General features: G+C 34.8%; 1 protein-coding gene across 33 annotated transcripts in view; it reads right to left on the bottom strand.

The window, feature by feature from the left end:
* The window catches only part of NRXN1 (neurexin 1), a 1,204,011-nt gene that overhangs the window by 147,443 nt on the left and 1,031,202 nt on the right, over window positions 1-25,366 (bottom strand). For all 33 annotated transcript variants that reach the window (XM_047745932.1, XM_047745934.1, XM_047745950.1 and 30 more), the window contains one exon: window positions 23,205-23,376. In XM_047745932.1, coding sequence (XP_047601888.1) covers window positions 23,205-23,376 — 172 coding nt within the window. The remainder of the gene's footprint in view (window positions 1-23,204; window positions 23,377-25,366) is intronic.

Below are 25,366 nucleotides of genomic sequence, written 5' to 3'. Positions count from 1 at the left end.
CAAAAACAGGTGGTAGAGGTTATAGATCTTGTAGTCATGAGGTCACAGGCCTTCCAGAGTATGCCTGATTCATGGCTAATATAAAGCAGTGATAGATTTGGATTGTCACCAAGACTTTTAAGACCTTATGGAATTATAAACACATACTACCAGCTTCTAAAACTGCTTCTTTTCTGACACTGAGCAAACAAACTAGTAAGCCTACAACTAAGTTTCTTGCACTTTGGAAAACCCACTTTTTTTTTTTTTTTTGAAAGTTATGTAAAGCTTTATTCGATGCCAAGCATTAGAAGTCAGAATGAACGGCCAAGGCCGCCTTCCGAAGAGAATGACCCCCCCTTTGGTCTTACAGGCTAGTTTTATAGGGCACAACTGCAGACCTTTACATATGTAGCTTTGGCTGATTGGATGCTTCCACCTGTCTGGCCTTGTTTTAGATGTGTGTTTTAGTAATAGTTACCTGGAACCGATATAAACAAAATGGCCTTGTTTTAGGTGTGTGTTTTAGCAACAGTTACCTGGAACTGATATCAATAACTGTTGAGGCATTTATTAAACAACAAAATGTCTACTAGGCAACATGGAGTCACTATGGCTAAGTAGGCCCAGGCAGGCCTTAGCGGAAAACCCACTTTTTAAGGATGAAAGTGGTCTGTGGTAAAGGAATTAAAGAAAATACTACCAGAAAACAGGGTAATAATGTATTGAGGCTTTTATGCTTTACTGTGCTACTGACTTTTTATATAGGTTATCTCTCATTTAGTCCTCATATTAATCCCAGACCATAAGTATCTTTTATTTTATAGATTAAAAAAAATGAGTCTCAAATAGATGATATAACTAGGACAATGTCATACAAAATAGATGGAGGAATCATGTGAACCCAGGAATATTTGACTCCTAAGCTACTCCCTGCAATAGTTGTTTTTTTAAGAAAAAAGTTTCAAACATCCTGAGATATAAAGCCCCCAACATCTTCCCTTTAATCCTTGTTGCACTCTCTTATATAATGGAAAATATCATGGTCTTGTTTTTAAAGGTTCTGTTTTGTTAAGTTTGGGGTGAGATTCTCCTTTTGGGCACATAAAATCCATAATCGTTCCAAATCCTTGAGGATTTATCAGGAGTCTCTTTTTATCACCTCTATTTTATAGAGTAAGGTAGTGAAGATCTGCTACAGTAGGGATCCCAGTGAGGAACAGCATTTCATTTTCTTCCTTTTACAGTGATGCCCCGCCATGCAAGCCAACTGAGACATAAAATACTCTAGGCATTCCTTACATTAACCTCTTACTGTAAGACAAGTCCCAACATAATAATCTACCAAGTTCACAGATCTTTTTGATGCTATCCTCTCCAGACACAAGTTGTTAAAGGACAAAGCATCCTAGTCATGAATAAGAAGACTACTGCATTTTGTTGGCTTGTGAGAAGAGGGATGGGACTCTGCAACATGTTAAAGTGAATTCTGCTTGGACTCCACATTCCCTCCTTTTTTTTTCTTCTCTGCTCATCTTTTATCTCTGCTCTTCCTTTATACATCTCCAGCGACCCAATGCTTAAATGCCATTCATCAATAACCCAATGCATACACCCATTCCTAGACATATCTCATGTACCCAAAAGACTGCACCTTCCTTCTCTAGTTCAGTAGTTAAATCCCTTGTTTCTTTAGTATAGTTTAGGTAGACATTAGGAAAGCAATCTAACTCAATGAAGTCAATACATAAGAACCAACAGTGTACTCCAAAAGTACTGTGTTGAGCATACATCAATACATCTTATAGATCCTATTATTAAAGAGCCTACACTTTGTCTGGGGAGTCATGGGGCAAAATGAAGGAAGTTAAGTGGAAGTTCAAAATAATAGATAACTTCTCATAAGTATATAACTAACCATTATATGAACTATACTTGCCACAGAAGTTCAGAGAGGACAATGGACTACAGAAAAACAGAAGGTATGACAGAACACAAAGGATTTTTACCTAGATAACAAACAACCTAAATTTTATTGAAATAGTAGCCAGATAAAAATGTGTTTGTTCTACTATGGATATTAATCCCCAAAAGGACTGATTATTGATTATCCTTTTCAATTTTGTAAAGCAGTATACCTGTAGATCTATTAAGTAAATATATTCTCAAGTAGAATATATTTAGTCTCAAACTAATTGTAAATATAGATAAAAATAATTAAAATATTTATGCTATGTGAAGTGAGCCACATAATACACACAATATTAAAACTACTAAATAAAATATGGTGAAAGTTGATAAGAATTTGAGGGCAATATGCAAAAATGAAAATATCTGAGTTAGGATGGAGGGATTATGGATGATCTTTTAAGATTATGATTTCATATTGTTACTATGTTTGTAGACACTTCAGTTTTGCTCCCATCTTCTAAAAAAAAAAAAAAAAGCCGCATTTTCTATAAGTTAAATGTAGCATCTGAATGCAATGCTATACAAAGAGAGGGTGGAACAACCCAGACACATTTTCAGTCAGCCCACTTAACTTAAACATCTGGAGAGAGCACAGACCACTGCAGTAGGTCAATGTCTATTTATGACTAATGCTTCCTATGATACCCAAGCTCCTTGTCCGAAACAGTAGGCCTTTAGATCCAGTTAAACAATATCTTCCTATGAAACTGTTAAGATACTGGGCATGAAAGCCACAGGATGTCTACTGCAGAATTTAACAATTCTTTGGGGAAGAAGTTAGAAACTTAGTGCACACCTAACTGGGTTAAGAAATTTCTCCCTTCATGCCTTCATGTCCCCCTGTTATATGGAATTACACTAAGATATCTAGTATACCTTTATACAACTATTTGTAGAAGCCCTTGTTCGTCTATGCTACTTACATTCAAACATTTTAATTTGGATATTGTTTCATCAGAAGTAGAGGTAACCTTGTGATCTTTGGATCTCACTGCCTATGTGGAATGAATAGTGATTTACATGTTCTTCCCTAAGCCTTCCCATGTTGTTGAGTTCCTAACGCAAAGAGACTAAAATATCATATAAAAAACTAGTAACAAGAAATAAAAAGCAACAGGGACAAGCAGATAACAGAATACAGAATGTACTCTGATAAATTAAAGGTCATACTCTGTTATCACGGATACTGAAGAGTTCTTTTGTACTAGCTGTGTAGCATTTAAGAGAGAAGAATAGTTTAACAGCTACAAAAACAGAGAAGGCCACTGATAGATATCACTCTGTGGTGAGAAAAAGGAAAATGAAATGTAAGAATAGCTCCATACTACCTTAAAAATGGCATTTTGCCATTTTCCCAGATATGAGAATCTTAAGTACCATCTAAGTCATGTCAAAACATTTAAGCTTATCCCACCCTAATAAGAGCTTACATGTATATTTAAGCCTTCTTTTCCCAGTCCTTGATTTCTGAGAATCAGAATATTATGTGGTATAGCTCAATTTTCTACTTTCTCACACCAACCCTGACTTCTAATCTGTTCTTCTTAATATTTAGACTGTTCTAAGGAAGAGGAAATAAGGAAATGTCTCATCTATCATCTGATATGGATTAGAAATTATACTGAGAAAGTTTCTTACTCTCTGGTAAAGAGAAGTCTGATACTATTGCATCCTAATCTCATTTTAAGGGACCAATCTCTCTCCTTCACTTGTAATCAGAATGCAGGAAGATTTTCTTTTTTTTCCAATTAGAAAGACGGGGTGTGCCAACTATATACAAATTGTTTCAGATTACATGTCCTGGAAGTACCAAGGGCAGGCTGGAATGGCCAGTCCTCCTCAATCTTATAAAATGTACAAACTCTTAAATGAAATAACTATTATTTTTGTAGACAGATTAAATACTATAGATATGAACTTAAAACCCTAGACTGACTTACCCCCAATAAAAATGTATTTCATATATCAGCAGTGATCTCATTTTTTCTCTTTTTTATAGACATTTATTTGTTTCCTTCTTTATTTATTTCAGAGAGATGGAGGGGAAGGACAGAGGGAGAGTCTTAAGCAGACTCTGTGCTGAGTGTGGAATCTGACAGGGGGCTCAATCTCACGACCTTGAGATCACAACCTGATCTGAAACCAAGAGTCAGATGCTAACTGAGTGTGCCACACAGGCGCCCCTCTGCAGTGATTTCTTTCAAGTAAACGCATGTGGTCAGACTCGTTGTGGAAGAAGAATCCTCAATGGCCAAGGATACTGGGCTCTATATCCTCGCTTTCCTCGTGTTTAGCTTTTTAACAGGGGACTAGGAACACAACATTTTTGAACTTCAGTTTTCTCATCTGTAAAATAGATATTTGTAAGAATAATCAACATAATAAAGTATATGTAAATCTCTTAGCAAAAGTGCATGGCACAAGGTAGACTCTCAGTAAATACTAGTGATATATTGTGATTGTGTCATTATTTGTTGTCTGGTCTAATCTACCTAATAGGATGTATGTATGTATCTAGGAATATAGAGATTGCAGAAATTTTTCTCACCCATCTGGACATCAGAGAGGTGGTAAGAAAAACAAATCAATTTTTCTTTCTTAAGACAAATAAAGGAACTACGCCTTTTTTAAGTGTGTCCTCAACCTCACAGATGCTTTGTCAAAAAAAAAAATACTGCATTTTCTCCCAAGCAATGTCAAACCTCTGAGAACCTGTTCTCAGAGGTTTATGCATGGCTACCTGTAAGCCAGTAGGAACACCTGAAGGGAGGTCATTAACTTTAGGAGGCCACACAACAAGAAAAAGCCAAAGGTACCTGCTCTAAGAGAAAATGGAGTTCAGGAGACCACATCTATTCTGTGCAGCAGTGTAGTGACAAAGCTGCTCCCGGAAAAGGAAAACCTTAGAGATCACTGAGGTCTCCAAATGATATTTTAATCTGTATATTAATGCCTCAAAGACATGCATTTCAAAAAGAATGCCTCTGACTCCTCCTTTTTTCCCATAAGGCTTGTGGTAAAAACAGGCTGTAGAAATTATGAACAGAAGTGGATACTGAGTGGCCGAAAACAAGACAAGCCCCCCATCTGTAAGATGCGATTAGTGGACTGTGTGGCCTCTCAAGTGGTCACCAATGCTAATGACTGAGGATCCCAAGTTAAAGGTAGTGTTGTCAAGAAGATACGCTTCAAGTCCTCTTGTTGACATATGATGTCTGTGGATTTTTTTTTATAGGGGAATTAATTTTAGACCCATTGAAAAACAAGATATGATCAATGTTTTCTAACTCTGCAAATAACTTTAAGAGACTGAAATTTTTGATTTGGCACATTCTTTTTTTTACTTCTTTTTTGTCGTTGTTGTTAACTATCTCATAGTGCTTTGACAAAGTTATGAAGACTTTGAGTTGTCATCTGTGGAGATCTATAATTAAGCCATTACAATTTTCTGATAGGTTTAATATTGCAAACTTGTCTTCCTTCTTCTTTCAGCTATATGGACACACACTTCTTACCAGGCAGACATTCCTCGGGCTTCTCATTCTACACCCACTGAAGCATGTCACTACTTTCACAGCCATTTCAAGAGAAGAAAGGCAAGCACAGGTTAGGTTTTAGGAGATTTCAATTTTATAAAAAGTAGTCAAGAGGATGGAGAAGTGCATTATGATGCTTGGAAAGAGGTTTGTCTCCTCTTCATTTTAAGTTCTTTGTACTAAAGCGACAAGAGAGGACAATATCAAGAGGCAATATGATTTTTTTCCCCAAATCTATAACTGCTCTTTGCAAACCACTTTTGTCTAAAATTTATTCAAGTAAAATCTTTTCTTGGGTTCCTCGAACACCTGTAATCTGGGAAACTATACTGTGGGGGACATTTCTGGTTCAGGAAACAGCCTCATGAAAGTTCCCATCCAATCAAGTCTGACAACATCAGAGTGGAAAATCTGCAGTGTAGCTTCCAGTCTGGATGGAGATCACCAATTAAGACCCAGATATCCTAAAGAATGCAGTAGATACACCAGAGAAATAGTACACTGCATCTCTCAGAATGAGACTATGTGTGAATGTATTCACTGCTATCAGTATTTCCCCTAAACTTAAGCCACCTGTGACTTCTAGTGGATCCCTAAATACAGAACAGAAAGGAGAGAAGGATAAAAAAAACTACAAGTATGTCTTAACCAAGTTTAAGCTGATATTCCACTAGTAAGGGTAACTGGAATTTGTCCACTTATATGTTGTTCTTGTTGTTGTTGCTGTTCTTCTTCCCTTTTTTTTTTTTTTTTTTTTAAAGCTGTGTCATTTTCAAGGAAAGGGCTAAATTAGTTGGGTCATACAACTCTGGTCTAATTAATACTTCATTTAACATTTTTCCTGAAGTCTTCAAAGTACAACCGGCCTTGGGTTGACTTCAGTGGAAATAAACAGTTTATGGACATCTTCCACAAGGAACCCTTCTAATACTTGAAAACTGTTATGGGCCGAATTGTACCTCCCATTCCCTGAAATTCATGTGGTGAAGCCTTAACTCAGTACAGCAAAATGCAACTATATTTGGAGAGAGGCCCTTTGAAGAGGTGATGCAGTTAAACCAATACCCTCAGGGTGAGCCTTAATCCTATCTGACTTGTATCCTTGTAAGAAGAGGTAATCCAGATACACACAGAAAGACACCAGGAGCAGGTGACCAGAGTGAAAAGACTGTGTGAAAACGGAGGGATGGTGGCCATCTGCAAGCCAAAAAGTGAGGCCACCAGAGAAATCAAGGCTGCCAACACCTCGAGACTTCTAGTCTACAGAACCGTGATAGAATCACTTGCTCTTTAAGTCATCAAGTCTGTGGTATTTTGCTATGGAGCCCCTGGCAAATTAAAATAGAGATTATTTAAAACTACGTAAAAATATGTATTGTTGGCCTAATCACAGACCTTGGATACCAAGCAGATGGGACAGCATTTTGCTACAATGGCTAAAAGGTCTGGATACAAATACTCCTGGGTTTACATTTTAACAAAGTACCAACTTACTGTCAAAATTGTACCCATTTTAGGGGTGCCTGGGGTAGCCCAGTCAGTTAAGTATCTGCCTTTGGCTCAGGTCATGATCCCAGGGTTATGGGATCGAGCCCTGCATTAGGCTCCCTGTTTTGCGGGAAGCCTGATTCTCCCTCTCCCACTCGCCCTTGCTTATGTTTCCTCCCTTGCTGTTTCTCTCTTTGTCAAATAAATAAAATCTTAAAAAAAAATTGTACCCATTTTAATTACAAAGTTTGATTGAAGAGAGCATTTTTTTTCCTTCTCTAAATTAGCTTTTAAATCATAATATCCTGCAACACAACTCTGGTAGTTCACACAGTTATAGAATGAACTCTATCAATGTACAATTTGCATTATTTAAGGTATAAGATAATGATGAAATTGATTTCAGCACAAAAAATATCAGCATGATATATACTTACATACATACCTATATTTATAAATAGGTCTAGGTATACACATAGTTCCATTACGTCTATAGTACAACTTTTGCGAAAGGAATTATTTAACATTTCATATTGTTAAATGAAATTTCTTAAACAAACAAACAAAAAAAGAGGTCCCATTTTACTTTGCAGTCCCCTGTAGTTTCCCTAACACAGATGTCTGGAGTACTATTTAAAATGCAGTGTTATTTTTAAGTTGTTAATTTATTTTAAAAGTTTCCACAAAAGAACCCCCCCCCCAATACTGCATAAAACAAATTCTGACTTAGGAAATGATTACATAAGGTGAGATTTTTTTTTTTTACTAAAATATACTGATGTTTTCTTCAATTTAGTAACTATTGCGAGATCACAGAAAGTTTATTGTGCCCACTTCCAAATTTCTGAAAACAAATTCTAAGTCCCAAAGGAAAAGGCTATATTATTTACATACATTTCTAATCTTAAATTTGCCTGAGGAATCTTGTTCAACAAACACACACAAAAAATGATTTTTGTGAGACCATAATTAGTTTGGGGGGGGGCTTGCTAAATGGTCATGCCAACAAACAATAACTACAAAAATATCAACTTTCATTGTTAACTTGAAGTATTTATCATCTACCCAAAACTAAGTGAGTGTCTTACTCTGTTCTCTTTTTCTTTTGGGGGTGATAGACTCCATGGAAAATACGCAGGACAGTAGAAGGTCTAGCAAATGGAGGACTGTACCATTTAGTGCCAAAACAAAAAGACCTGAGCTCTTATATTTCCCAAGAAATTAAATATAGCTTCACCACTTCCACCCATATGACCAGACTTCAATAAACGTTTTGGCCTCAATTTATTGGGGGAAATGTTTGGTAGAAGTAGGTGGAAAAGCTTTGTCTTTGCCCTTGGCCCTTCTCTTCTGATGTTCCTGGAGCCTGCGCCCTGAGAGAGAGGACAATCTTCACTCAACACCTGTGTCTTTACCTCCACCTCTCAAGCTATAGTCCAAGCAATACCTGCACTGCTCTGTCACCTCCTACCTTAGCTCTGGACATTCATTCTTGACCCCTCTAGTTTTATACGCTACACTTTATTCAGAGGGGTTACTGAAATGTGTTTTCACCAATAAACTGTAAACTCTAGGAGAGCAGGGATTGCGTCTGTTTTGGATCAGCACTGTATTCTCAGCAGAGACCCAAACATACTGGAGGTCTTAAATAAGTATTTTTAAAGAATTTCTAAACAAATTAATAAACTGTACCCTCTTATGTACTTATCTCTTCCACTACCCTTTGTCTTTTGCCTTGCCATACTGAATCTCTTTACTCTGGAATATATTTTGGGTTGGCTTATTTCACACTCGCAGCTGCTTCTTCCTGATTCAGACTTACTGATTCTATCTTCCATTCCCTCACAATCCTGATTTTTGCAGGTGAAAATAAGTAACCACATGACTAGACTCTCAATAATGGAGGAAAATAGAGGCAATTCTACAGTGAGATTTATATATGAAGTCAATTTCCTTCATGAAATTTGATACAGTTTGATTCTGCTTTTTGTGGGAATATGCAACAATTCTAGTGGATGAGAAAACTGGGATCAAAAAAGGTCATAGGACCACTAATCTTTTTTAGGAAGTCCTTGGGCATTCTGATTAAAACCCCCACATACAGGCCCTTAGACATCAAGGAGTGCACAATTATGTTATGATTTCAATCAAGAAGTAGACAAACATGACAAAAAAGAAGGTATAACTTATAATAAGCTGGTATTTAATAGAGTTTATGCCCAAAAAGTTCTATGCAATACATGCTTTTTCTTTAGCTGGCATAGAGAAGTATGGATAGGGTCCCAGAACTGCCTTTAATTACATGCATAACCATAGGTACTTTATTTGACTGGTCTTTGACTAGTCAAGCAAACAAATAAATTAGAAAAAAAGCAAATAAAAATAAAAAATAAATTAAAAAACTCCAGAAGATTCTATGTTGCCATGTTATTTGATGACTAAGAAATTTCACCTCATGACTAAGATAAGGGACTACAACATAGCATACTATCAAGAATAGACAGCTTTTTAAACACTTTACATTGCCACAATAATTTAGGTGAAAGTCGTAGTACAAGTAGATGACATATTTCTTACCAAAAATATTAAAGTCACCTTTTAATAGCCCCAAGAAAAAAAGCTTCCAGTTTGAAATTTGTGACATCTTGAGTTCCTAAATACTTAAAATATAAGACTATTAAGATTTATGGGAAGAAATAATCAAGTTTATTTGATTTTTATGGGAGTTAGAAAATCCTAAGTTCAAATCTCAGCTAAGTCCTCAAGGACATGTTATCGAGTTATAAGTATATTGAATGCTCAAGGACATGTTATATTCTTTTCAAGTATTAACACATCTGTAAGATGGAGATAGTTTATGAGCTTATTTTTGAGAATAAGATGTGATTTGTATAAAGTACCTTGAACAGTTTCTGGTACATAATTGGTGTCAAGTAAATAATGGCTACTATTGTTTTTATAGAGTACACAGTATTATAGACCTGTAGAAAAGAAAAAAACTTTAGCGAGAACCTGGTCCAATGCCCAACTGATGAAAGACGGGTTGGATAACCTTGACAAATCAGTCCCTCGAGCTCTATGGAATTATAAGGCAATTGGAAAGTCATCAGAGCTCAATGAAAGTTGAAATAAAATATCCCATAAAAGTACTGTTGTTCAGAATAACTTCCCATTTAAAGAAAATAAATAAGTAAAGAACATTATCACACATTATGGGCAAATACAATGGACCTTCTTGTTTTGATTTGTTTTGGTTTGGCTATACAGTGAAATACTCTAATTGTATTTAATCATTAGATTTACTTTTTAAAGTTAACGAGTTTCTAGATATATTCAATATAGACTAACAGTAAGGATCAAAGTATGAAATTGGAATGATAGGTATAGAAAAAACAAATCAAAAGACCAGTAATCTTTGGTTTCCTATTGCAAAGGCGAGAAATTGGTAACATAATACTAGAAAAATATAAATCAGGAAAATCAGATTTAAAAAAAAAAACTCTTTATATAAAAGCAAAAAAAATTAAAATTTGAAAAATAAAATTCCAAAATGCGAAATATCAGAACTGAAAGAAAGCCAATGAACCCTACTATACATCTTTCTTCACCCATATAAATTCTATTCTTGTATTGCCCACATTAGGGAGCCACTGAAGGACTGAGGGGCAGGAAGAGATATGAGAAAAGCAATTTCAGGAAGATAAACATTTTGGCTATATACCAAATGGCTTATAAAAATGAGGGTTGAAGAGGAATATAGATGGTTTTCAGCTGAGAAGAAGGGGCCCAAATGTGATAAAGGCCTTACATCACTAAAATAATGCCAGCACGGATAGAACATGATGGAAAAGGGGAAATCTGAAGGGATAATTAGTGGACTGGCACCTACCATTGGACCCAGTGCCTGATTTGATGGGATAAGTAAAAGATTTTGATCGATGGGGGTAATAAGATGAACTATGTTATTAATGACATAAGTTAGGAATTTAAGAGGATAAGGTGGTTTGGGAAGCTATAATTTAGTTAGAGTAAGAATTCAGCTGCAATCAGAAATATACATCTTTATAGAAATGAAACTCCATTGTGCTGATCACTACCTTTTCATCCAGATTTTATTAAAATTTAATGGGTACATCCCAATAGCACCAGTTACCTCAGTTTTGTCCAGGTGGACAGTGCTAATTTTACCTTATCATCACAGACTTCTCTTGAGAGCCCAGGGGAACTAGAACAGGAAATCTGCAGAATGTTCCTAACTCTGAGGTTACATAGGTGGTTCCTTAGTTAAATGTCTGCCTTCAGCCCAGGTTATGATCCCAGAGCCCTGGGATCGTTGGGCTCCCTGCTCATCCAGGAGCCTGCTTCTCCCTCTCCTCTGCCTCTCACCTCTCAATTGTTCTCTCTCTCTCTCAAATAAATAAAATCATAAAGAAAAGAAAAAAGAAAAGGAAAGAAAAGAAAAGAAAAGAAAAGAAAAGAAAAGAAAAGAAAAGAAAAGAATGCTCCTAACTCTGTTTCTAACTCTTGATACTCCCAAAGGATGTTTTCTATGTGTCATGGCATAGATATCCCTTAGAAAGCCACAAACTCTGGAAGAAAGTGCTTCTGATCCTCTCCTTCCTTAATTATTCCCTCAGATTTAATTTGGATAACAGTATGAAGTTACCATGAACACTTCAAGATAGGGAATAAGACCATTTTTTGGTGCTCTTTTGGAATCTTTGACCACTTCTGCTCTTGGGTTCATTTTCTTTCCGGACTAGAATGGACTCATCATCAATACGTGCCCATTTATCCTTTCAAGAACAGACTTAAACTTTACTTCTTTTGAGGACTAAACACACTTCTTTTCCTCTTTTTCATATCTCTTCCAGATTTCATACTCATATTTTGTACTGTATAATGCTGCATTTCCCATAAAATTCATATCTCTCTGAGTTACCTTCCCTCCTCAGTTATTCCTCAAACTTTTGCAGGGCAAAAGACTGTTTTGGGCTTTCCTGTGTTCCCCACCACCTCCAGCAAGCACACCATGGAACAACCATGCAGTGAGTTGTAATGAATATTCATTGGTTCAAAGGAGTATCCAAGACTTTTGGCCTCCATTGGGGCTTAAGGTAAAATGAGTGAAAAGAAATGGCTGGGTCTAAAATTTGGGTCTATTGTTAGCACCTTAAAGAACTTAACCAATCCTCTGATGCTTTCTTTCCATTCCACTTGCTTACCTTGTTCTCAATGCTTTCTAATTCAGAATAAAAAATGAGTATTTGAGAAAAATATCTTCAGGCAGAAAGTGATAAGAGAAATTTGAACTGAAATTAAACATAATTTAAAATATGTGAAACTTGGTTAAGAAGAAATTAAGCACAAGATTTACGAGTGACTGAGAATATACTGATATTTTAAAATATTTTAGGAAATAAAAAAAGTAATGATTTCAAATGTGCTTAAAAAATTTTTTTTTTAGCTCAGCCAGTCATTTTCTAATTAATATCTTCAGCTTTCCCACCTGAATAGGAATAAACCCAGCCACCTAGTATAATGACTAACAAGTTCATTCTATTTTCCCACCTAGTATATGACTAACAGGTTCATTCTAGTTTCTCCAGTTAAGAGACAAGCAATAGTTTCAGGGCAGCTTATAGGTGAAGTGACAAGTTCACCCAGGATAGGGCTGGCATGTGCCTATTATATAGTAGTAACTATTGCTATTGCTTCTTTTCTCTCTCAGAATTGTGTGTTCAAATGATAATTTTTAAGGTCTCCTAATTATAGGGTGCCATCATGGAGAACTGAGAAAGGAGATTCCCTTTACAGTTAACACTGAAATAAAAGGTTGGGTAAGCCCAAAGTGCTTGGTAGAAAGAAAAAAAATAGCTCTTTCTTCAGGGGACAATCCTTCAGGGGATTCCAGCTTGTGCTCATTTCCTCTAATGGGATATTAGTGCAGTCCATATAGTCACCCAAGTTGCATAACTATATGCAGTGGCCTGTTTAACAGCCAGCCTGGTCTCTCTAATGCTCACCTAGTAAAATTCAAAGGATTCTCCAATATGCAGTCCAAATTCCAGTCCTCTGTAAAGTCTTTTCTGATTACCACATATTACCCCTTTCCTAAATTTACACAGAACGTATTTTCTTTCACTCATTTGATGTGAACCCTGTCCTTCCTAGTGATGTCTCTGTATTGTCTTGGCTCAGGATGAGTTTGGTGGGGGGCAGAAGGGTGTGTGGCAATTATAGCTCTGAAACCTTCTGGAAAGAGTTATCTCCATGTGTGTGAACCCAAGTCTGACAGCCAAGACAGGAATTTGTTCTCAGACAGAAATACAGACTAAAATGGGGAGGTTAGTACCTATTGCAATTATAGGATTGCAAAACTGGACTGCTATGATTAATGAGAGTGGAGCTAATATGTATAGAGTGCTTCCTACTTACCAGGGTTTTACCAGTTATATAACATTTTGAAACTAAAAAGTAACTCACTGAACATTCAAACACCCTCTGAGGTAGGTACTATCATTAATGCATTTTGCAGATGAGGAAATCTAAGCACAAAGAGAGTAAAGAATTCGGTGAAAGGTCTTACATCTACAAAGTGTTGTAACTAAGTTTCAAACACAAGCAGTCTGACTCATGAACCTTCTCCGTTAAGATCCACACTATCCCACCTTTAACCTTGTGTTAAGTTTGCAGCGTATGTGTGAAGTTTGCTCATTTGACATGTGGTCTCTATTTCCTATTGCACTTTAGTGTTTAAGAGGGGTATACAAATTGGATTTGGCACTCACTTCTACACCTCAATAAACGATAACCAGAAAACAAAAACAAAAACAAAAGAATGACAAGCAGTAAGGGAGGGCATCATTACGAGCATCCTATAAATCTCAAGGGACCCTTAAATAGCCCTCAGAGGTATGAACAAAACGAGTAATACCCATTGATATCAGCACCTCAGCACAACAAAGTTTTAGGGAGGTGCAACATGGTGGGAACCAAGAAGAAATTTCTTTCTCTTAGAAGGAGTAAGAATAAATAGTGTAGGCAATGTTGCATAATACTTCAGAGTACTGGAGTGAGCTTTGGGATCTGTGGGCTTGGCAAGTAACCTGATCTCTCTTTGTTTACCATTTATCAAAAGGAAATAATATTAGCTGACTTACAAAGATTTTGTGAGTGCTAATGAGAAAATGTATATAAAAGAATCTACACAGTTCCCTGTAAAGAATATGTCTGTCTAGCTCACTCTTGCTGATAATAAGTCCTACAGAAGGCAGGAATTTAAATCATCTCTGTGCATGTCTGGGATTCTGGGTGAAGTTACCTCTTTACCCCAATCCTTGCGCAAGACCAATTTCCTTACTGAGTCAACCCTAGGGATTTATCCTTCTATTTGGACTATACTTCTATAAAGTACAGGCCTCATCTAATGATCGCCAGGCCTCGTTTCCCTTCTATGACTGTGACCATCCTGCCCCCCTTTTCAGCAAAGCAAACTTTGGCATTTAAGGAAAAAAAAAAAAAAGCTTTTGTTTGTCTCTCTGCTAACTGGAAGACACTCCGTTCCAACTCCTCTGCCAAATTGAGCTATAAAAATAACCAATGAGAAAGCTTAAGACTCTACATGGACTTTTAAAATGCTCCAGCAAAGGTGACCCTGAAAAATTATTATGACATGCTATCACGTAGTTGACACTATCTAGAAAAATGAAGCTCGATGTTCCTCTATTCTGTCCAGTTTTATATCTCATAAATTCAGCTAAAATACTTCATTGGAAATGCATATAGTAATATCTGGACAGACTTAAGGTACGTATATTCTCTTTTGGACTCTGAATAGATATTTTAAATATTCAGGCCACCAGTAAAGATAATATGCCCAAGATGAAAAATTACTTCAATAATACTTAACACGAGGGAAGTTAGTCTTAAATTTTCAAGAGAGGTAGAAACCTCAGCTGCTTTTTAGTACAGTCAAATTCAAAAGGCTAAAAACAAAACAGACTTTAAAATGTTTAAGATGAAAGTCTTTCTTTGACAAATATTCAACCCATGAGGCTAAATCTGACACAAAATATTCATCATCATAATTTAAATTTTAATATATGGCCTATTTAAAGGCTTCGTACTTCAAAAGACTTTCACATTTATTATGTCATTCTATCTTAATTAAGAACTAATTAAATATTAGATTAGGTTACACCTTTGGATTGTTACAGAAATTGGGTTTATATTTCTTAGGAATAAATGTGCTTTTCTAATAATCAAATAAACATGTCAATACATAATTTATCACATCAATTTCATCTGACTTGCCAGTTCTACAAAGACATGAAGTTTTATAATTTAAAATCCTTTTTTTTTTTTCTGGAATAAGCTTATATAGAATTGAGTAAAAGGTATTTCTGGATAGAAATCATTTATAAAATTTTTGTTAAAATGTGTTAATTTACAAAAAGTTATAGAAGATGGTAATAAGAGCTTCAACTATCTTTCACCCACCTTCCCCCACTGTTACCAACATAACTAACCATTGAACAATTACCAAAACCAAGAAATTAACATTTGTATATACTATTAACTGAAGTACAGACTTTATGAGGTTTTAACAGTTTTTAAATAATGTGCTTTTGTTATTTCAGAATTCAGTCCAGATTCCCACATCACATTTGTCATGATTAGATTGAGGTCATGAATTTTTGTTGAGAATACTTTCTCAGAGTATCACCTCAGGAGGTACATGAAGTCAGTATTTCTTATTAATGATGATGGTTAGTTTGACCACTTAGGGTGCTCTGGTGAGTTTCTCTGTGCAAAGTTTCTATCTTCTCCTTGAAGGAGATACTTTTATATTACATAAATTACTAGTCTCTACTACTTCTAAGCACTAATTTTAGCATCTATCGGTGAATCTTGACCTCAACAATTATTACCTTGAATTCCAATTATCTACTATGTGATACAAGAAAGATACCTTTGGATACTGATGAAGTTATAAAAGCACTGCCACAAAACTGTAAATCTTATCAAAATCAACCAAACACTTAGAAAAGCTTTAAAGTTTCCTGAAAGCCTAAGATCCTTAAAAAGGTAATTTCTCTGACTTTCACTCTTTAGCTATTTCTTTAAACATTTTCCACCTCACCTCCTAAAAACTAAATTGTGCATTTGTAGTAGCAACTAGTTTTTTGTATGTGACATTAGTAACCCATTATTTGTTAGCATTAAGTAAATTCCTTAACCTATCAATACCTTTGGAGAAAAGTCCCTAAACCCAATTCCTCAGTCAATACTTTGGTTATCCTTACTTAAAATTATGATAATGCCACTTTCTGTGTATTGTCAGTTTTTTAGGAGTGAGATCAATACATGCTTTTATCATAATAAGAATTTAAAGTACTAAAATTATACATTGGAAAGAATAGAGGAACAAGAAGATAAAGGGAAAATCTTCTGGAAATCACGAAGAAGGGCTGTTATTTATTCATATTATCTATGTTTGTTAGCCTGTGTAGCATAAATGGTGTCAAAGCCCACCAAACCATCAGAGGAATTTTATCTTTCTTTTGTCAGACAATTAAAAATCCTCATGTGATTGTCTTACGGTAACTGTAAGAACTCTTTGACATTAAAACAAAACAAAACAAAACAAAACAAAAAATCCAAAGCCAAAAACAAAAGCTCAGGTCTTTGAGAATCTATAAAAATGAGTGAGAATGAAAATGTATCATTTCTAGCTCCTTGGATACAATGTCTCTGAAGCTAGGCATTTAAGGTAGGTGTATTTAATATATTGCTAAATAAAAAGTTCATTATGTTTCATCATTAAGAAAAGCCCCTAACGTCTCAGAAAAACTGAGCACCATGAATGAAGATAATTAACAGTGGAAAAATCAGAGGTTTTTTGTCACTAACTCTATCTAACACAGCTACAGTATTTGAAGTTTCAGATATCTCATAGTATATAGGCTTTACTTCAGAAAATTGTAGTTAGTAAACAGTTAAATGTATTGAATAGAAGCCAAACATTTACATATTCAGAGGAATATTCACCCATGCACATAAGGATATTTTGGCTAAAAATGAGCAAAAGACAATGTTTTTACATAGAAATTGAATGAGGAAACTGGATTTATTCAATAATTATGTAAGTAGCCTACTACATGACAAGTCCGGATTATCACGTCTTCTGTTTGACTCTACCAAAAATTGGTTGTTTACTCAAAGAATGATTAAAGTGTTCTCTATGATTTATCAGTTTCCATAAGAAAGTTATATTTTCACTGCCTTACTTTTTGTAGGAGGGAAACAAAATTCACTCAAACATTTCCCATATATAATACATTTAACCAAGACATGTGACAGATCTATTGAGATACAGTTTTTTTTCCCAAATAATCCTTAAGGATCTCTAACACCTGAATCCTCTAATGACTCACTCTTGTTCTGGCTACTGAAATCAACTGTTTCAAATAACATCACTGAGAAATAAATATAGCAAAGTAATAAATACATAAAGTTTGAAATCATGTTAACTTAAAGGTTGAGTGCTGCAGAAACAGTAAAATAGTGATGATTCATTAATGGGTTATTTAATTTGCTAATAATGCTTTAAAAGTGAGGTTAAAAAATAACCAGTGTCTACTAATGAGTATTATTGACCCCAAGGTTTAGTGATAACAAAAGAACTGTGGTTTCTTTAAGAAGATTATTGTTCCATGTGTTATTATTTTATAACACTCATAAGATTTGTGTATATATGTGTCTGTACTGGTCAGCAGAAGTAGGAGACTGTAACATGGACCAATATACACAACAATGGCGAATCATGTAAGTCTTCATATTTAGCTCTGAAGAGTATACCTTGATATGTTGAAGTATACATCTAATGATTTCTCCTGATTTCTGTCTTCCAGGAAGTATAAAGTAAGGCACACAGAGCTGGCAAACAAGAGTTCCCAAGTATAGTTCTCACTTTACCACTAACTACCACAGTGGCTCTGATTAATTCCACTAGCTTCTCTAAGGTTCCATTTTATTTTCTGAAAAATGAAGGAGCTGGAATAGAAGATATTTGAAGTTCCTTCTCTCCTTCAAATGCTATGATCATAAATGAGGTATATTTTTTTCAATTACATCATAGATAGCAAAAATTCTGTTAAAGTTAAATAAAAACACCAAGATCATCAAACCTACCAACACTTAGTACCAACTGGGAATCTTTAAATGATGGAATAGCTCAAAGAGATGGTCAATAATTATTGATGACTTAAACTAAAATTCGATCAATCAATCTAAACTATTTAGAATTTAAAGGGACATCATCACTAGGACTTTCCTGACTCTGAAATGTTTTACCAATTTTTGAAAATGAACATAAAGTCAAGATTTAGAGATAATACCCATAAGATCTTTGAGCCAAACTGAATGATCATGTGAAAAATATTTATACCATCTTTATAGAGTCTTTCCTTGGGCTATTCCTCTCTTTAAAATTTTTCTACTCCTAAATGATCTTCTTTGTTGTATCATCACAGACCACCATTTTCTCCTTTTTAAAAACTCTGTATCAATTAACCTCTTCACTAGTAATTTTGAAGTTGACCCATTTTGACATTAGTCAGTTTTTCTGAATCCTTCTTGTCTCCCCAAAAGACTAAACTCTAAGCAAGCAAGAACCGGTCTCTGACTTCTCTATTTATTCCTACCACAGGCTTCCATTTCGTTGTTACTTGGTGCAGTCCGAAGACACACTAAAGCAACAGAATGTTGAAAAATTGCTGGTGAGAGAGACAGACAGAGAGACAGAGAGACAAACAGATAGACTAAAAAGTAAAAATGAGTCTCCTATTCAATTGAAGAACAGATCTTCTCTTGTATTCTTTGTTAATTTTCTACTATCACCGTATTTTAGAGCTTCATCTTTTGATATCCGACTGTTTAATAACTTTCTAAATATGTTCTGTCTTTACCTTTTCCTGCTAGTCTTATTAAAATAGATACATGCCGGAGTGCCTGGGTGGCTCAGTTGGTTAAGCCTCTGCCTCCGGCTCAGGTCATGATCCCAGGGTCCTGGGATCGAGCCCCCTATCGGGCTCCCTGCTCAGCAGGGAGACCACTTCTCCCTCTATGCTTATGCTTGCTCTCCTTCTCTCTGTGAAATGAATAAATAAAATATTTTAAAAAATACTTTAAAAAAATGCATGCCATTCTCTAAGTAAAAATGTAGCCTTTCAAGACCCTATCAAGTTTCCTAAGTTTTTCATAATATTACTAGACCACTTACTCCAAAATGGCTTCTTCTTCCTTGGAACCCATTTTCCTTTTTTTATTTTTCCCTTCGGTATTTCCTAGTCAGAAACTAACAAATAATATATGATAACTCTTGTATTTTCTCACATAGTATATTTTCAATCTCCAACATTTTTTAATGTACCTCTGTAACCAGACAATAAGCCTTGTATGTCCTTTTAATGTAGTACATATCCTCTAAACACTTGTTGATTTGATGTGTTAATTTGTCAGGAATAAAATGAATATTTGACCTTGTGTAAAGGATATTTTTTGGTACACTGGTTGACAAATGACAATGACAAACTGTGATTTACCTAGAGCAATCTTTAGACTAGGCAAGTAAAATGATGTTAAGTTCTGTGGCTTAACATTATGAGAAAAGAAAATGTATTTTTTCTTGAGAGAGAAATTTTCTACATAACTACAATTAGAAACAAATCAGAGATTAACGATGCATTATATTCTAGAGCTTTAACTAATAAGCACCAATAAATGGGTTTCTCAACTTTAAATGGCTTGCAAAATATTATTCCTGTTCATTGCTCCATGTACGAAAAAGAATGGAAACTGAGTCTGTTATTCAGAAAATTCAGTATTTATTCTAAAATATGAATTGTTGAGTTAAAGAAATATTTCATATATTGAAAAGAGCATAAAATCTACCTCTACTAATTAGTTTCCTATGAGAGCCTTCTAGACAATTACTGGGTAATACCACTGGTCAGTGCTTGAGGTGCTTTTCATTAAAGGTATAGCGTTGCTACCAGATAAATTGCTTCATATAAAAGCACTTAGCACAAAGCCCTATAATGGAAGGTTAAGTGCTATGCTTAATTACTAATTTCAATCCTTAGTACCTATATTTTGCAGTGCAGGCACTTTAAAAGGAACCAAATATAGTCTGTTGGTTCCTGCTTTTCTGATTATAGGACTTGGTGGTAAAAGCATTAGCCCAGCTGTTCTTCTAATGAAGAGTAACAACAACAACAAAAAACTTTTAAAATAAAAATAGTCATACCACAAACCAATATAAAAGAGATATACTAGACATTTCTATTGACTCATACATAAAATCACTTTGTTCTAAAAACTTTAATCTAGATGACATGTACTTTTATATTTGTATTCAGCCTTCATGGCTTTGTTACAGATAAAGCTCCAAAAGAAAAAGGTATTCGAAATTTTCATGGTTTATTTCCTACCTCAACATCATGCTGAAATGCACACAGAACAGATGATTAATAAAGTGCTTGATAACAACAATGGTGACTCCCCTGAATTCTTTCCTTACTGGTCATTAACTTTTTATATGTATACATTAATAATCCCCACAGATTCCCTAATATTCTTGAGGACAGATTCTGTGTTTTACTCTTGCTTGTATCATTCATAATAAGTGCAACTTTACTCACTCTTAATTAATGTTATCTAAAATACTTTTTTACAGAAAGAGTACATAGAATCTTTAACTAAATATACAAGAGGTTGCATCTAAAATAACTACTTGTAAAGGTTTACTCCTTAATTATCATGATATTGCCAGCTTCTGATTTTTAAATGTATTTTATATTGTTTCCTATACTGAGCATCCATTGGTAAATGAGACACTATATGTGTTAAACAAATATTAGTCTAGAAAAATATACAAATATTTACTGACTTAAATAATTTACTGCACCAATCCCAGCAACTAGTATTCAAATTGGACATTGGCTTACCACAAGAAAAGATCATATCTTTTTTGAACTATACATCGTACATAGTATCTAGTATGTGCACAACTAAAGGATTGCCAATCAGATACAATATATCAAAGAGGTATAGAAATTTTTTAAAACATAAAATATTTACCCAAATGCACTAATGCATTCGAAAAGTAGATTCTGATTATCTATACTTGGGAAATGAATACTATATTTCTCTTTTAGAGACGCATTATGGGTATTAATAAAGTCCAAGAATACATATTTTGAACTTAGTTTAACATAGATTTTCCCAAACTAATTTGAGGGTGGGACTTCCTCTCTACCCATATAGGTCACCACTAGCATTCTGTAGAGCAGAGTTCTTACAGATAGCAGTATGGAAACTGTGATAAGAATACAAGTTACTAAAATGAAATAATTTTAACAATTTAATTGTGAAACAGTTCTGGGCTTCCAGAGGTAACTCCCATACTATAATAGCAACAGGATTTGTCAGTTTTTTGTTCAGTTCTACTACTCACAGACACAACACCCCGAGAGACGGGGCCTAGACCTTATCCTACTTCACATCTTTCATAGTGTCCAGTGCAATAACTTCCTCTCAGGAAACAGGTATTGATTAATCTGTTTTTTAGGAAATTCACCAATTTACTTTTCCATAATTTCACTGAGGCTGTAGTTTTTATGAAAGATACCTTTGTATCAGGATTTCAATAAATTCAATAAAGTATTAGGAGGGGCTATGAGACATTGCACGCATATTTAAATTACTTTCCTTCCAAATCTTGCATTCCTTCATCTTCTTACAGATGGTAAAAGAAGGTGTACTTTCTCATAATTGTACAGTAAAATCGGGATAATTCCCAGGACATCAATTCAGCAAATATTTATTGACTGCCTACTATTTGCCAGTATTATAATGAGCACTGGACATATTATTAATGTGCTTGCTTCTGAATTTTGTCGTAGAGCTGGAGTTTTTAAATTATTCTATATTCAGCAAATATTTGCAAAGCTCCAGGTTTACAGAACAGGTCTGAAAGGAAGCTTGAAGATGCAGATATTTTTAAATCAGAAAAGGTCCAGAAGGGCATCACAGACATTTCATTAGACATTTCCTAATTGTGAGTCAATACCAAGAAAAATTAATCTTTATTTAATAAAGTTAGTTATTTCTTCAAATTATTTCTGCCAAGAAACAAAAACTTGTAACAGAGGCTTGAGTACATTTTGGTAACCATTTTTACTGTACAAATGAAAACTTCTTCTAATATTCTGTCTTTATACTGTGCTATAAATCTGTTATATAATTCAGTTGTAAATGCAAAAGGGGCAGAGAGAAACAAGGTTGATGTTTTTAGTAACCTCTTTTGTACTAAAACATAAAGAGGATAATAAATGAAGTAAAATAACCACTATACTTTTAATTTGTATTTTACTTAAAAATGACATGCTTTTTTTAAAAAAATTGAGACTATATACAACTCCAGGTAACGTTGGCCTAAGTTTCTCATCTACTGCTTTTGTTTCAATAATGTAGACCTGACAAAGCTGATTAACAATAAAAAAGGTCATTTTTATTTTATCAATAATAGCTTGACATTCATTTTATAGACTTGAAATGAGTAATGCTAGTGTCACAGAATTCTTGAGAAACTCCCATATGGTTATATGACAGTGAAAACAAGTTTCAGTTAGTTACATGTTTTTATAACTGGTGATTTATAGTACTATATATCGTTCCTTTACTATTTCTCTGTTTGTTCCATGGCCCTCCTGCAGCTTTCACGAGTTTCAGCTCTGCACCACCATCAAAGGAACCACCTGGTCTTATTTTCTTTCAGAGAAAAGTGTGTAATATTCCTTCCCTGACTTTTAAATTTTAACTTTGTTACTTTTGACAAAGCCTTTCCTTTGTTCAAATGCAAAGATCCAGTAAAAAAGAGCTTTGACATGTCGTGCCTTTTATGTGTGCATTTTTCTGGTTTCACTGATGTCCTGAATTTTGCAAATGATACCGTGTGCCTTCAAGTTTTCCTATAAAATGTCATTTGTACACTGTATCAAGAACAGTTTAGGACAGCATTACATTCACATGATTTTAAAGTCCAATAAATACTAGATGGTTTCTCAGAAAACCCACAATTTGGTGAAACGGACGCAAAATAGTGCTTTGTTTTCCAGTTTGCTTTTCATAAAATGTTCTCCCAGTTCTCATTCACTGGCTTACCTGCAGGGTAACGCTCGATCACTGGCCAGCTGTCCACCTGTAACGTGGCATTGCCACCACTCCTCGTAAAACGGACTACATGGTATTTCCCATCGTTAATGATTGCATTGGACTCCTCAATGGCGATGTCATCTGTCCCAACATTAAATTTAACTCCAATTTTTCCTTGGTGCTGGAAGGGAGGAAGGGACAAAAAGAGTTGTATGAAGTTATACTGATTAGTCAGCATTTAATGAGAATTAACTACAGGAAAAAGATAAGAATTTCCACTCTTGCCAACTTTTGTTCAACATAGTATTGGAACTCCTAGCCACAGAGAGTAGGCAAGAAAAAGGAATAAAAGGCATCCAAATTACAAGGAAGAAGTAAAACTGTCACTATTTGCAGATGATAAAACATTATATATAGCAACCCCCAAAAAGTCCATTAAAAAACTGTTAGAATAAACAAGTTCGGTAAAGTTGCAGGATACAAAATCAATAGACAAAAATCTCTTGTTTTTCTTTACACTAAAAATGAACTATCAGAAGGGGAAATAAAGAAAACAATTCCTTTTACAATTACATCAAAGAGAATAAGATGCATGGGTATAAATTTGATCAAGGAGATGAGAGACCTGTATACTGAAAACTTGAAGACATTAATGACATGAACTGATGAAGACACAAATAAATGGAAAGAAGTTTCATGTTTGTGGATTAGAAGAAATAATATTGTTACGATGTCTATACCACCCAAAGAATTATGCAGATATAATGCAATCCCTGTTAATTCTAGTGGTATTTTTCAAAGAAATAGAGCAAAGAAGCAAAAAATTTACATGGAACCACAAAAGACCCTGAATAGCCAAGCCAATCTTGAGGAAGTAAAACAAAGCTGGAGACATCATGCACCCTGATTTCAAACCATATTACAAAGCTACAGTAATTAAAACACTATTGTATTGGCATTAAAAACAGACACACAGATCAATGAAATAGAATAGAGAACCCAGAAATACACCCACACATATATGACCAATTAATTTACAACGAAGGAGCCAAGAATATATAACGGAGAAAGAAGAGTCTCTTCAACACACAGCACTGGGAAAACTGGACAGCCATATGTAAAAGAATGAAACTGGACCACTGTCTTACACCATACCCCCAAATTAACTTAAAATGTCATAAAGACTTGAACCTAAGACCTGGAATCATAAAAATCCTAGAAGACAACACAGACAGTATGCTCCATGATATAGATCTTGGTGATGGTTTTTTTAACCTCACAGGAAAAGCAAAAATAAATAAGGAGGACCACAGAAAACTAAAAAAACAAAACAAAACAAAACTTCTGCACACTAAAGGAAACCACTAACAAAATGAAAAGGCAGCTTACTGGATAGGAGAAAATAACTGCAAGTCATGTATCTGATAAAGGCTGACATTCAAAATATATAAAGAACTCATGCAATCCAATAGCAACAAAACAACCAATTTAAAAATGAGCAAAAATCTGAAATGACATATTTCTAAAGACATACAGATGGCCAACCAATACATAACAAGATGCCCATCATAATCATTAGGAAAATGTAAATTAAATCCACACTGAGATATCACGTCACACCTGTTTGAATGGCTATTATCAAAAGGCAAGAAATAACAAGTGTTGGTGAAGATATGAAGAAAAGAAAACCCTTTGCACTGCTGATGTGAATGTAAGTTGGTACAACCACAATGAAAAACACTATGGAGGTTCTTCAAAAAATTAAAAATAGAACTATTTTCTAGGTATATTTCCAAAGGTATATACCCAAAGGAAACAAAAACACTAATTCGGAAAGATATATGCACCCCGTGTTCTCTGTGGCAATATTTATAATATCCAAGATATGGAAATAACCTAAGGATCCATAGATGGATGAATGAATAAAGAAATCATGGTATATATAATGGAATATTATTCAGTCATTAAAAATGACACCTTGCCAATTACAATAATATAGATAGACCTCAAGGGCATTTTGCTAAGTGACATAAGTCAGAGAATGACTAATACTATTTGATCTCTCTTATGCGTGGGATCTAAAACAAGCAAACAAACAAACAAACAACACACCAAGTTTGTAGACACAAAATAGACTGGTGACTACAAGAGGCAGGGGATGAAGGGTGGCA

The sequence above is a fragment of the Lutra lutra genome, chromosome 9 (genome assembly GCF_902655055.1).
Source record: "Lutra lutra chromosome 9, mLutLut1.2, whole genome shotgun sequence".
Classification (NCBI taxonomy): domain Eukaryota; kingdom Metazoa; phylum Chordata; class Mammalia; order Carnivora; family Mustelidae; genus Lutra; species Lutra lutra.
The sequence above is the reverse complement of the archived record's forward strand: the minus strand, read 5'-3'. Positions and strand labels throughout refer to the sequence as shown.